This window comes from Chionomys nivalis, chromosome 21 (genome assembly GCF_950005125.1).
Source record: "Chionomys nivalis chromosome 21, mChiNiv1.1, whole genome shotgun sequence".
Classification (NCBI taxonomy): domain Eukaryota; kingdom Metazoa; phylum Chordata; class Mammalia; order Rodentia; family Cricetidae; genus Chionomys; species Chionomys nivalis.
Genome location: NC_080106.1, coordinates 3,249,983 through 3,262,819, shown reverse-complemented (window position 1 = coordinate 3,262,819; position 12,837 = coordinate 3,249,983). Strand labels below are relative to the sequence as shown.

Genomic DNA, 12,837 nt, shown 5'->3' with positions numbered 1-12,837 from the left:
AGACCTTTGCCTCAGAAAAGTCCTGACAAAAATGTGGGAAGCCGTTGAAAGGTACTTCCTGACTGCCAGTCTAGAGACAAGAGAGGACTATTCCGTGGCGGGGTGTGAGGCTCTTATACCAGTTCTGTAGGAGTCCATGCTATCACTGCCCCTGCTCCTGTCTCCCCCCCCACACACTTCCCTTTCACCTAGGTCCTCCCTCTCCTCCGCAGATGGAGAATAGAAAACGCAGGCATTTTCAGGGCTGTTAACCGTCAAGTCCCCCACTCCCGTGCTTCCCCGCAACACACACACCAGTGATCACTCCCTCCAGCGAGGCTCCAGCTCCTGAAGCTTCCTGAACAGCAGCACCAGCTGGGGACCACATGTTCAAATGTATGAGCCTGTGGGGGTACATGTCACATCCGAACCACAATACCTGTCTGGAGGTACCCGCTGGGCATCCAGAGGCTCCTCACTCCTTCCCCTGCTGCCAGGACATATGTGGGGACACGGCATGCAAAGGGACCACAGGACAGAGGAGGGACAGCCATGCTGATACTGATTTGATAGACTCCCTTTTCACCCAAGCATTGGGCTGGGTGGGGCCCACCGGCATGTCTGAGTCAAGCCTCTGAACACGCAGTCACATCGGTCCCTCTTCTCCCAGCCCTTTGAACACCAAACACAGTGTGCAAATGGGAACATTCCAGGGGGAAAAAGTTTAGTGCAGTTCACTAAGGCCTATGGCATCTCTACAAAGGGAGGTAAGGTGGAGCAGGGACTGGCAAAGTCCCTCAACTTTGGTTCAGAGAAAACACCTTTGTAGGTAAAGCCCTCTCTCTTGGGGCAATGGCTGTTTCATGTGCTGCACACAGAGTTTGAAATCCCAGTGCTCTATAAATGCTAACTGAGCATGGCAGCCTGTCTGTAACCTCAGCACAGGGCAGGCAGAGATGGCAGAACCTCCAAGGAAGCTGGTTAGGCAGACTAACCAAATAGACAAGCTCTGGGTTCAAGCAGAAACCCTGTTCCGAAATATAAGGTGGGAATCAATCCAGGAAGACACCTGTGGTCAATCTCTCACCCCCCCACACATCTACACACACACACACACACACACACACACACACACTGTCCTAGGTCCAACCCATTTGGAGGCTCCAGAGTGGATGAACAATCACACCAGATTATTCTAAGGGATGCACCATGATGAACACAGCACATAGCAGCCTCACCCGGGATGCAGAGTTCCGACTCCCGGAGATAAGAAATATGAGGCAAGATGTGATCCAGCCCGAGCTGCTGGTCCCCAACATGTGGTCCGCAGCACCCCATAAAGCTTCATCAGCCTTCACTGGCAGGCGAGGGAACTATAGCGCCCACAGGAGGTCAGCCCCAGCTTAGTCTCCTACGTGCCTGCACCGCTGCTCTGCCCCCACATAGGCTCTCCTCACCGCCTCCTCTCTCTGGCAGGTTCTGTTCAAGCTGCTTCTGGGCAGCGCCAAGTTCGGAGAAGCGGCCTTATTCCTGTCCATCTTGGGTGTGTTCAACGTCCTCTTCATCACCTGCATCCCCGTCATCCTCTACTTCACCAGAGTGGAGTACTGGAACTCCTTCGACGACATTCCGTGGGGAAACCTCTGTGGGTTTTCCATTCTCTTATTGAGTAAGTGGCACCCGCCCTGGGCAGAAGCCCCAGCAAATAGCAACAGACACAGAACTCTTTGGAAACCCCAGTTAGGAAAGAAAAAAAATCCATGGTCCCATGCTGTCCTAAAGTTCTCACTCTTTTTCAAAGTCCTTGCTTTTTTTTTTTAAGAACAATATTTAGAGGTTTTTTTTTTTAAAAAAAAAAGATATTTTGGGTGGTCTTAGAAGGTTTAGAAGGTGGGGCCTTAAAAATATTTATTTATTTCATTGTATATGTGTGGGTGCATGAGTTTATTTATCTTTATGAGTTTTGCTTGCATGTTTGTGCGCCGTATGTATGTTTGGTGCCTGTGGAGGTCAGAAGAAGCTATCTGATCTCCTGAGACTGAAGTTACAGATGGCTGTGAGTGGGTGCTGGAAACCAAGCCCAGGTCCTCTGCGAGAGGAAGAAGCTCTCTTTTCCCCTGAGCCATCTCTCCCCTCCCCCCTTGTTTTTATTTACATGTGCATTTGTGTGACTGAGTGAGTAGACACAGGTGTCCACGGCAGCCAGAAGGTGTCAAATCAGCCAGCACAAAGGTCAAGGACAGGGCAGTTATGAGTAATTACGGTCTTCTAAATTCTTCATTTCAGCATTCAATATTGTATTAAATTTTGGAATCGCTGTCACGTATCCCACACTGATGTCTCTCGGAATTGTCCTCAGTGTCCCTGTGAATGCAGGTAAGCACGGTTTCATGGATTTCTGTCTCTGCTCACTGTCTCTGCTCACTATAAACACACCATCTTTCAGGCTTACACACTCGAGAGCACACGTTCCCATAGCCGCTCATAGCGAGTCTTACTGTGACTGCTCACAAGGCAAGCTTAACCTCTGCAAAGAAAGAAAATGCATTTAGTCCGACGTATGGGCAGCATTTTCCCATGACAGATTCGTATGGTCTGCTGTTTCCTTTACCTATTTTACAGTACTTGGGATGGAACCAAGGGCCCTGTGCACCCTAGGCAAGCTCCCTACCACTGACCTATGTTTCCCTAGTCCTTTTAGAACATTCTATTTTGAGGTAGGTTCTTCTCACTAAGCTGCTCAGGCTAGCCTTGAACTCACGACATCACCCAGGCAGTCTTTGATTCGCAGTCCTCCTGCTCAGCCTCTGGATTCCAGGCATACGCCATCAGGCCCAACTTGGCAGGGAGATTTCTATGTGCAGTTGAGCACAGAGAAGTCCAAGGCTGCCTCTGTTCTGATGAAGGATGAAGCTAGAAAATCATGGAGCAGAAAACAACTGAATTTTTGCAAGTAGCTCTGTTGGGGCAAAGTTGCCACAATTGGGTAGTCATGTGGAAACAGGTTGGCACTCCAGTGGGGCAGGAATGTTACTTCCTTCTGCCTCCTGGGAGAGGGCAAAAGCCTTTTGTTTGGGTATAGGCACCCACTTTGTCCTGCCCTGGAACTTCCTAGCTGACATGAGTTGGCAGTTCTTCCCAAAGCCTGCCTTCACCTGTCCCTCACCTGCTCGCCCTCATGCCTGCTATTGGTTTAAGCTGTGGATTTCCTCTCTCTCATGCCCTGGTTCCCTACAAAGTTGCCTCCAGGCCATTAGAGACCCAGCCCCATAGCCTGTCCACAGTGGAGTTTGCACAAGCAAGCCACTCTTGGTTCCAGACTCTCCTGAAGTCCCGCTCCCTGACTCCCCTCTCCGCTACCCTGTCCCACAGTTCTGTATGCATCTCACTTTGGCCAGATTCTTCAGGTGCTTCATGATCACAGTGCAACGAGGCCTCAGAAGAATGGGCTGAGCCTGGCATCCCAACACTCAGCAGCCCTCTGTGCTGTGTATCCCCTCACAATTGAAGGCTGTGCAAGCCCTTTTTGCTTCCTGTTGAGAATTAAAGGAAAGAGGGTTGGAGAGATGGCTCAGAGGTTAAGAACACTGGTTGCTCTCCTAGAGGTCCTGAGTTCAAGTCCCAGCAACCACATGGTAGCTCATAACCATCTGTAATGAGATTTGGTGCCCTCTTCTGACCTTCAGGGATATATGCAGGCGGAACACTGTATACATAATAAATAAATCTTAAAAAAATAAATAAATAAAGGAAAGAACCCATAAGACAGTTCCTCAGAGCTGGGGTGGGGGGTGGGCAGTATGCCAGCACACCCTTGTAATCAGAGCTCCCAGCAAGCATACAGGAGGCTCCCTGGGCTCACAGATCAGCCAGGCTGGCCTGCTTCATGGGTTCTAAGCAAGAGAGACCCTGTTGCCCAAAAGGGAGATTGTGCCCAAGGAACAACAGCTGAGGTGGCCCCTCATCTCCACCACAGCACAGCACTCACGTGTACACACATGCATGTATACACACAGGCAGAGCGAGAACATGTGTACATACATGCATGTACACATATGCAGAGAGATCATGTGTGCACACATGCATGTACACTATGCAGAGAGATCATTGTGCACACATGCATGTATGCACATATGCAGAGAGAGATCATGTGTATACACATGCATGTGTGCACATTTGCAGAGTGAGAATATGTGTACACACATGCATGTACACACATATGCAGAGAGAGATCATGTGTACACACATGCATGTACACACATATGCAGAGAGAGATCGTGTGTACACACATGCTTGTACGCACATATGCAGAGAGAGAGAGAGAGATCGTCAAGGTGCAGAAGGCCCCTGACCTCCTGGACAGCTGCCAAAAGCAGTCTAACTGTGACAGGCTCGTGGAAGGCATGTCTTACACTGCTTCCCCTAAAACCCTTGTGTTTTAATTTGGTGTCACATGAGGATATGGTAAGAGGAATATCCCATGTTAGTTCGACACCAAGAGTTACTTTGGGCCACACCCTGCAGCCAAAGAAGAGAGTAATTCCCGTGTCAACTGCAGGAATCCAGTTCCTGTAAGGACTAGGGAGGCAAGGACCAGCACTCTAAAAATGGGCTGAGTGGAGCAGCGGCCAGCCTGCAGAGCTTGCCGTGGCATCTGAGGGCTCGCCCTGGCATCTGCTCAGAGGACCCTGGGAATACCATCTCCATCTGATGGATTAACAGAACACTTGTCAGTGTTAAAAACTGAAGAGTTTCTGAAAGTCTACAGGATGGCTCTGGGAAGAACTGGTTTTAGGGTGGACTGTTACCCTCCCATTCCTTCTCTGGGGAGTAAAGGAGGGGAGAGATGTAGAAGGAGGCGGGGAGTTCGGGAATTAACAGAGCGAGCCATGACAGAGGAAAAGCAGCCCCCACCAGGGTGAGTGGTGGGCAATTACCCAGCCAGTCAGCACTAAGAGCTGTAAACCCCAATGTTTGCAGCTTTGAGTAGAGGGGAGAGGTTATCTTTATTTTTTAAGGCCAGACTGTCTCTTCTGAGGCAGGCAAGCTTCAAATGGGCTCAGCCCGGGTTAGCCAAGGAAAGAAAAGATGCGTCCCCAAACATGAAAGAAGAGACTTCAATAACTGGGAGCTCCAAACACCATCAGGGTGGTTAGGAGAGTGACTGGATTTTTACAGACTGACCTAAACCTACTTCCCATTCAGTCCTGTCACCTGACTGTTCATCGGGACAAGCCAGGGGTCTTTAGGGAAGATGAGAGAAAGGGACTTCCCCTGAGACTTAGAGCCGCATAGTAACCAATGGGCAAGGAATAACAAGAATTCTTCATGACAGCGAGGTGTGCTGGCACACACCTGTGCATCCAGCACTTGAGAGGCGAAGGCTTGAGGATCAGGAGCTCAGAGTCATCCTCGGTTACAGAGTGAGTTCAGGGATAGCCTGGGCTACATGAGGCTCTATTTCAAGAAGCAAGGGGCAGGGTTTGAGGTAGCTGGGTGAAGATACTTGCCACTGTGCCCGGTGACCTGTGTTAGATTCCTGGGACCTGCAGGGTGGAAGGGGAGACATAAGTCCCAAAAGTTTGTTCTTTGACTACACGGCATCATCACCCCGGCACTCGATGATCATCTGCATAAATGCAAAATTAATTAATAACTACCAATTAAAGCTTTAAAAATTCACAAATAGTATCCTAAAAGAACAGGGTCAGGTTTGCTTATCAAAACATATATACACATGTATACATACCTAGTAAGATTAAATTATAAAATAAATGTCATGTGTGACATCATAATGTGAAAAAGTACCAAAAATGTAAATTAAAAAAATATTTTCTTCATCCTGAAACCCCAAATTGGCCAGAATTAAACCTTGGCGTGCTCAACTACACTTACACTCCCAGTTACCCTTGATTTATTTTTTCCCTTGCATGTAACTCACCATTTACACTCAGGTGCTGGGTCAGATTCAGATGGCCGCACACACACACAAACCCAAGGCCTCAGAGGAGGCGGGTTTTAAGAAGTCCACTATGATAACCTCAAGGCAGCCCCGGCCGGCATTAACAAAATCCTGCTGGGCAAAATTCTGGGGTCCAAAGGACTTCAAACCTCCTGCCCTCGTGGGTGCTCAGCTATATCAGCATGTCCACAGCCCTGCCGCTGAGCAAACCGCTCTCTCGTCTCCCTTAGTGGTGGATCACTATACCAGCCAGATAGTCTTCAACGGAGTCCGGGTCATCGCCATCATCATCATCGGCCTGGGCTTCCTCCTCCTGCTCCTGCCGGAGGAGTGGGATGTCTGGTTGATCAAGCTGCTCACCCGCCTCAAAGTGAGGAAGAAGGAAGAGGCTGCGGAGAGCAGCGGGGACTTGGGCACAGGCCCCCAGAGCAGGAGTAGGAGAGCCCGCCCGTCCTTCGCTCGCTGAGACCACTCCTCTGGGACTCTGGGATGTCCCCATGGTAATGTTTTGAGGTCTATTCCTAAGGGAGGAACCTCAGGTGGGTGAGGTGTACATACATGTACAGTTTTGGTAATCTGCAGTAAGTTCTATGGTATTTATTGGCATGTCCAATTTGCTTGCACTTTTCCACATCAGACCTTCCACTTAAGGGTACCGATTCAAAACGGAAGAGAAAAGAACCTCTCAGTGCTTCTTCAATGAATGTAAAGTGGGGTAAAATGAGCCTTGTATTGATTGCTTCGGAGGACAGGCAAGCTGGACACACCAGGGCAATGCTCTGCCTCTCAGCAACTGAAAATGACATTGTACACTGTGATTATTTTTCAGCTAATAGTAGGTCATATTTTGTTTTATACCAGAACTGTATACTTAATTTTAAGGAATTTCCAATGAACCAAAAGATAATTGTCAGTTAATCTGGATGGATGGATGGATGGATGGATGGATGGATGGATGGATGGATGGATGGATAACTGGGTGGCGGACAGATACGAGTGGGAAGGGAAGAGGGTGAAACAGAAAAGGAGAAAGGGCGTGAAGATAATTGGAGGACAGACCTGTGCCAGGTCACATGATAGAAAGCAGAAACCTAACCTAGCTGGCCTGCCCTCTTGCGTCTTTACAAGATCACGAGGAGAACTTAGTGCCTTCTACAGCATCTCCGTCTTACCTATGTGAAGCGAGGTGACATCATATGTCACTGGCGCCGTCTTATAATTTAGATGTAGAATCTTAAAAAACAAACAAACTATATGTGTATATGTGTGTACAAAAGTGACAACGCCAGCGGCCAGTGCGCTGGAAGGTGGCTGGTGGGTGTAGCACGCACAGCAGGTGCACTGTGTGGGAGGGACTGCGCAGGTGCACTGTGTGGGAGGGCCTGCGCAGGTGCACTGTGTGGGAGGGCCTGCGCAGGTGCACTGTGTGGGAGGGCCTGCGCAGGTGCACTGTGTGGGAGGGCCTGCTGGTGGCTTTCATTTCCAGACTGAGACCGAAACATCTACCGAGTCTGCAAACCTTTTTAAGAAACTTTTCAGCACCGGGCTGTTTACTTACACAATTTAGGTCTGCCAGAAACTTCTATCTGTGATAGATCTGTACAGAGGGACTGGGATTAGAGTTTACTATTTTTGAAGTTTACATTGTTACATATAAATGGGAACCTGATTTTGAAATGGTGTCAATATCCCAATGGTGCATTCTGGAACCATGGAGTCTTTTGTTTCCTGGGGGAAAGGGGCACTCATGACCTGAACTTTTTAGCCAATTATTATTCTCAGTTTCCATTACTTGTTTGGCCAAACAGATTAATAAAATATTTGAAACAAAGAAGCATTGCATATGCTTTTGGTGCCGCCTTGTTGCCTCTCTCTAAGGGTCCTGATGCAGCCTGCAGTGTCTCCAATTCCTGGAAGGTGAGCCCAGCTAGTGGCCGTGAGACAAAGTTACTGTTGCTGTGATAACCAACAACTGCAAACAATCAGAGGCCTCATAGAGACTGTAAATCTCTGGGGCTGAAGAGACGGTGTAGTGGGAGACTGTACTTGCTGTACCAGCACGAGAACAGGAGTTCATATCTTCAACACTCATGTAAACAGCTCAGCACAGCCACATGCATAAACACACACATACACATATGCACACACATTACACACACATATAACACATATATGCACACACACATACATGCACATATACACACATACACATACGCACACACATATACACATACACATGCACACAATACATAAAGACAAACATATGCACACATAAACAGACACACACATACACATACATGCACACATACACATATGCACACACATACATAAACACAAACATATGCACATAAACACATAAACAGACGCACACATACACAGGCACACACACACACACACACACCTATCTACCTTTAACCCCAGCACTGTAGGCAACGGAGGCAGAAAGATAATGAAGCTGTGTCTAGGCAGCTGTGGCCAGGAGCTGTGAGACCCAAGTGTCTTGTGCAGAGCTGCACAGGACAGGGTTCCTAAAGATGGCAGCAGAGTCACTTCACCCACACCTAGAACATCTCCCAAAGGCGACACAGGTGACATCGTCCTGGCCTGTCACCTCCACCACCGAATGCCTCATTTAACTCAGCCCGGTGACTGTTTCCTTTGAAAGACACATTAGAAAGTTGGAAATACCTGCCTTATGGTAAATGTATCTTCTCCCATCAGCTCATTAAGATTAAAATATGGGGCTGGCGAGATGGCTCAGCTGTCAAGAGCACCGGCTCCTCTTCCAGTGGACCCAAGTTTGACTCCCAGCACCCACGGGCACCTTACAACTATCTGTAGCTCCAGTTTCAGGGGATCTGACACCTGCTTCTGGCTTCCACGGGCACCAGGCACACATGTGTGCGCATACATACTTGCAGACAAGACACTCATGAGCGAAATGGTTTTTTAACTTAAAAATAAAAAGATTTCCAGCACTCGGGAGGCAGAGGCAGGCGGATCTCTGTGAGTTCGAGGCCAGCCTGGTCTACAAGAGCTAGTTCCAGGACAGGAACCAAAAAGCTAAGGAGAAACCCTGTCTCGAAAATCCAAAAATAAAATAAAATAAAATAAAAAGATTGGGAGCACCTTCCTGCTGGTCTTCTCAGCCTCCCTTCCCAGCCCATCTTCATTCCTGTGTCCTCCACTGATCCCCAGAAATGCTCTCCACCAGGAACCCTCAGTAGCCATAGCAGGCTGGCGCTCCCATCAGCGGCTCGCTCAGCTGGCACCAGGGACGGTAGATGGGAACCGACCCAGAGACCCACACCTGGACCGTGTGCAGAGAGTGAGAGACTCGGAAGCATGCAGTCCCAAATGGGAAGTCTTCACCAAACCCCTCCCCTCGTGACTCAAGGATTTATGGGTAAGAGGAGAGGAAAAGATGGTAAGAGACTGAGGGGATGGATGTCTCCAAGGAAACAGTGTCTTCCGGGCACAGCAGGAACGGGAGATGTGACCTCACAGGACTGTGGCAGCGTGCACAGGGCCCGCACAGGTCAAAGTCAGATGGGTCCCTGCCCTAAGATGGGGACAGGGACGTGAGCTAACAGGAAGCTCTCTGCCACTGATTCCCATGGCCAGGAGAAGATTCGTTTTCTCCAAGGGAGTCTCACTGGGTCTATTAACCACTCCGTGCTCAGAAATATTTGGCCAGCACAAACAAAGATAACAGCAGGTTTGTAAACTTTTTGCTTCATTTTGCTTTGTTTGGACATTTTCTGTCTTAATGGTCAGTCTTTTGCGTGCATATGTTGTTTTGTGTTTTCATGAGGCTTTTGTGTGTTCCTTGGAGTTTCTTTTTTTATTTTTTAAAGAGACAGGGCATGAAGTTGTGTGGGTGAGGAGTTGGGGAGATCTGGGAGCAGTTGTGGAAGGGAAAAGCAAGATCAAAATATACTGTATGAAAATTAAATCAATTTAAAAAAAGAGTTGGAAGCAAAGACTCCATAAGGTATCTGCACACCTGTATTCAAAGCACCGTTGTTCATGGTAGTCAAAGCATGCAAGGGCATAGGTGGCTGGCTGGACAGATGTATGGATAGGTAATATGTGCATAAATAAAATGTGTATACTCATATAGTGGGGAACTAGTCATCCTTAGAGATCAATAAGGACACTTTGACACTTGCTGAAACATACGTGAACTGGGGGACCTTCTGTAGGATGAAGCAAACCTGACATAAAAAGACAACTGCCATATGACTGTACTTTTGAGGTCCCTGGGATGGCCAAATTCAAACAGAAAAGAGACGCGTGGCACACCTGTAATCCTGACACACGAGAGGCAGAGGCAGGAGGATTGCTGCAGATTTGAGGTCAGCCTGGTCTGTGTGGTGAGCTCCTGGCCAGCCAGAGAACCTCAGAGTCCCTGTCTCAAAAAATATAACAATAACAAAAAATATAACAACCTCCCACCCCACAAAAAAACAGTAACAGGAAGCAGAAAGACGGGTGTCTGCAGAGGGCTGGGGGAGGAGAGGTCAATCGCACAGGGTTTCAGTTGGAAGAGAAGTTCCTGGGGATGGATGGCGGTGACAGCTACGCAGCTTAATGCTCATGGCTTCACATAGAAGAATGGTTATGTAGATATATATTCCAATTTTTTAAAAAATGGCTACAAAATTCAAGGTTGGGAAATAAAGAGGTCAAAGCTTCCCCTTTAAGGATGCCATGGGCCTGAGAGAGGGTGGAATGGAAGATTTGTTTCCAGAAAGGAGGTAACCACATGTTGTAAGCACTGGGGATACTGGGAAAGCCTATATTGGAAAACTACTATACCTGGGAAATACTAAAGGAAGCTGATGGTCCAGAGGCCACCCTGCTGGGGAACGGCCTGCCCTCTAGAAGCTAGAATGGGTATCAATTACAGACCAGCTCTGTATTGGCTTCTGTGAGTGTACAAGTGTGTTCATGTGCATGCTTCATGCATGTATGTGAGCACAAAGGTGGGCACATGCATGTGGTGCCCAGAGGCTGATGTCTGGTGTCTTCCTCAATCACTCTGTGTATTTATTTGAGACAGGGTCTTTCACTGGCCTGGGGCTCACTGGTTAGACGGACTGACAAGCTCCAGTTGTGCAGGAATCTCTGCCTACCTGTAAGAATGTAACATTAGAACCTCACCTCTTCTCAGGCCACGACAGCTGCATCAGCTTCATCTCTCTTACACAGATATGACAAGCATCTTGCTAGGACACAGTCTGTGAGTGAGCCCCAAGCTAGCAGACAATCATGGGCCAGGATCTCTCACCCGAGGAGTTAATATCAGAGTGAGCATCGGCACTGACAGTCTTTCTACAGCTGTGCTGGAACAACACAGCCAAAGGCAGCTTGACGAGGAAAGGGCTTATTTCAGCTTAGAGCTCAGAAGCAATCACAAGGCAGGAAGCTGGAGACAGGGTGATTGATGACAGATGAGTTAATGGATAAGTGATGGATAGGTAGATGGATAATGGTTGCTTGTTAGATGATTGACAGAGTCAACAGACAAATGATCATGATGAAGGAGGAGAGCGGAGAGATAATGAACAGACAGACAAGGCAGTGAACACTGTACCACTGAGTCATGTCCCCGGCCCAATTTCTCACTTGTTCTTGATTTGGTACCCACAAATCAAATTCCTAGCAATGCTGTGGGTTCAAGCCATGCTAGCTAACTTACCCCTATGGGAAAACCCCAATAAATAGAGTCAATCTTTTTAGGCAACCTCTAGAAAGCCCTTCTTGACATTAAGATTGGTATCGGGAAAGAGCTGTGCATCAAGTCAGTCTAACCCATCAGTTCACTGGATCAGAGCTAGACTACTGCGGGATGTTTGTTTATACTCTAAAGATGTGTCTCTCCGAAGGCACCTTCTGATGGGTTTGATAAAGAGCTATATGTCCTATAGCTAGGCAGGAGAGAACAGGCAAGACACCCGGCAGAGAGAGACTGGGAGGAGGAATCTAGGCATGCAATTTCACCAGCAGACTCGGAGCAGATTGAACGTGCCATACTAAGAAGAGGAATCTGAGCCACATACCAGAATGTAGAATTTTAAAATATGGGTTAATTACATTATAGGAACTAGTCGGAGAAAAAGTCTAAGCTAAGGCCAAGCTTCCCCAATTAATAATACGTCTCTGAGTCATTATTTGAGGGCTGACAGTCCAAAGATAATCCAACAAGAAAACTGGCTACATTTGGCGCCCAACCTTAAAACCTTCTCTTTTTATTTAGATAAAAAGGGGGGTGTTGTGGGATATTCATACACTGTATAAGGATGTGTTGCTGTGATTGGTGTAATAAAAAGCTGAATGGCCAATAGCTAGGCAGGAGGTGTAGGCGGGACTTCTGGGTAGAGAGAGCTCTGGGAAGAAGAAAGGCAGAGCCGCCAGCCAGACATGGAGCAGAAACAGGAGGTACAAGATGGAAGGGGTTAATGCCACTTAGCAGAGCATAGATTAAATTGGGTTAACTTAAGTTGTAAGAACTGAGACAAGCCTAAACTAAAGGCCAAGCTTTCATAATTAGTGATCAGTTTCCATGTCATTATTTGTGAGCTGGGAGCCACCGAAAAACTTGCTACACTAGACTAAAAAACTACCACCTCATCAGCCCCAGAAAGATGAGGTGAAGGCATCTAGACCTGTTCTCATAGTCATTCACCTTGGACAGTCGAGGCTGTTACGTAAAACAGCTATGTAGAGTGGTTTACCAATTACAGAGTCTCAGATAGCCCAGGCTAGCCTCAAATGATGTGTAGCAAGGAGAACCATGATGATCTGACTCTCCCATCTCCATTTCTTGAATGCTGGAATTATAGGTGCTTGCTACCTTGCCTGGTTTATGTAGGGCTGGGAATTGAACCCAG

At 47.8% G+C, this 12,837-nt stretch overlaps 1 protein-coding gene across 3 annotated transcripts in view; it reads left to right on the top strand.

Moving 5' to 3' along the window:
• Nucleotides 1–7,783, top strand: part of Slc35f3 (solute carrier family 35 member F3) — a 216,139-nt gene extending 208,356 nt beyond the window's left edge. For 2 of the 3 annotated variants that reach the window (XM_057754003.1, XM_057754004.1), the window contains 3 exons: nucleotides 1,456–1,648; nucleotides 2,266–2,355; nucleotides 6,172–7,783. In XM_057754003.1, coding sequence (XP_057609986.1) covers nucleotides 1,456–1,648; nucleotides 2,266–2,355; nucleotides 6,172–6,407 — 519 coding nt within the window. In that variant the 3' untranslated portion in view covers nucleotides 6,408–7,783. The remainder of the gene's footprint in view (nucleotides 1–1,455; nucleotides 1,649–2,265; nucleotides 2,356–6,171) is intronic. The other variant, XR_009055750.1, reaches the window with a different exon arrangement.
• The last annotated feature ends 5,054 nt before the right edge of the window (nucleotides 7,784–12,837 follow it).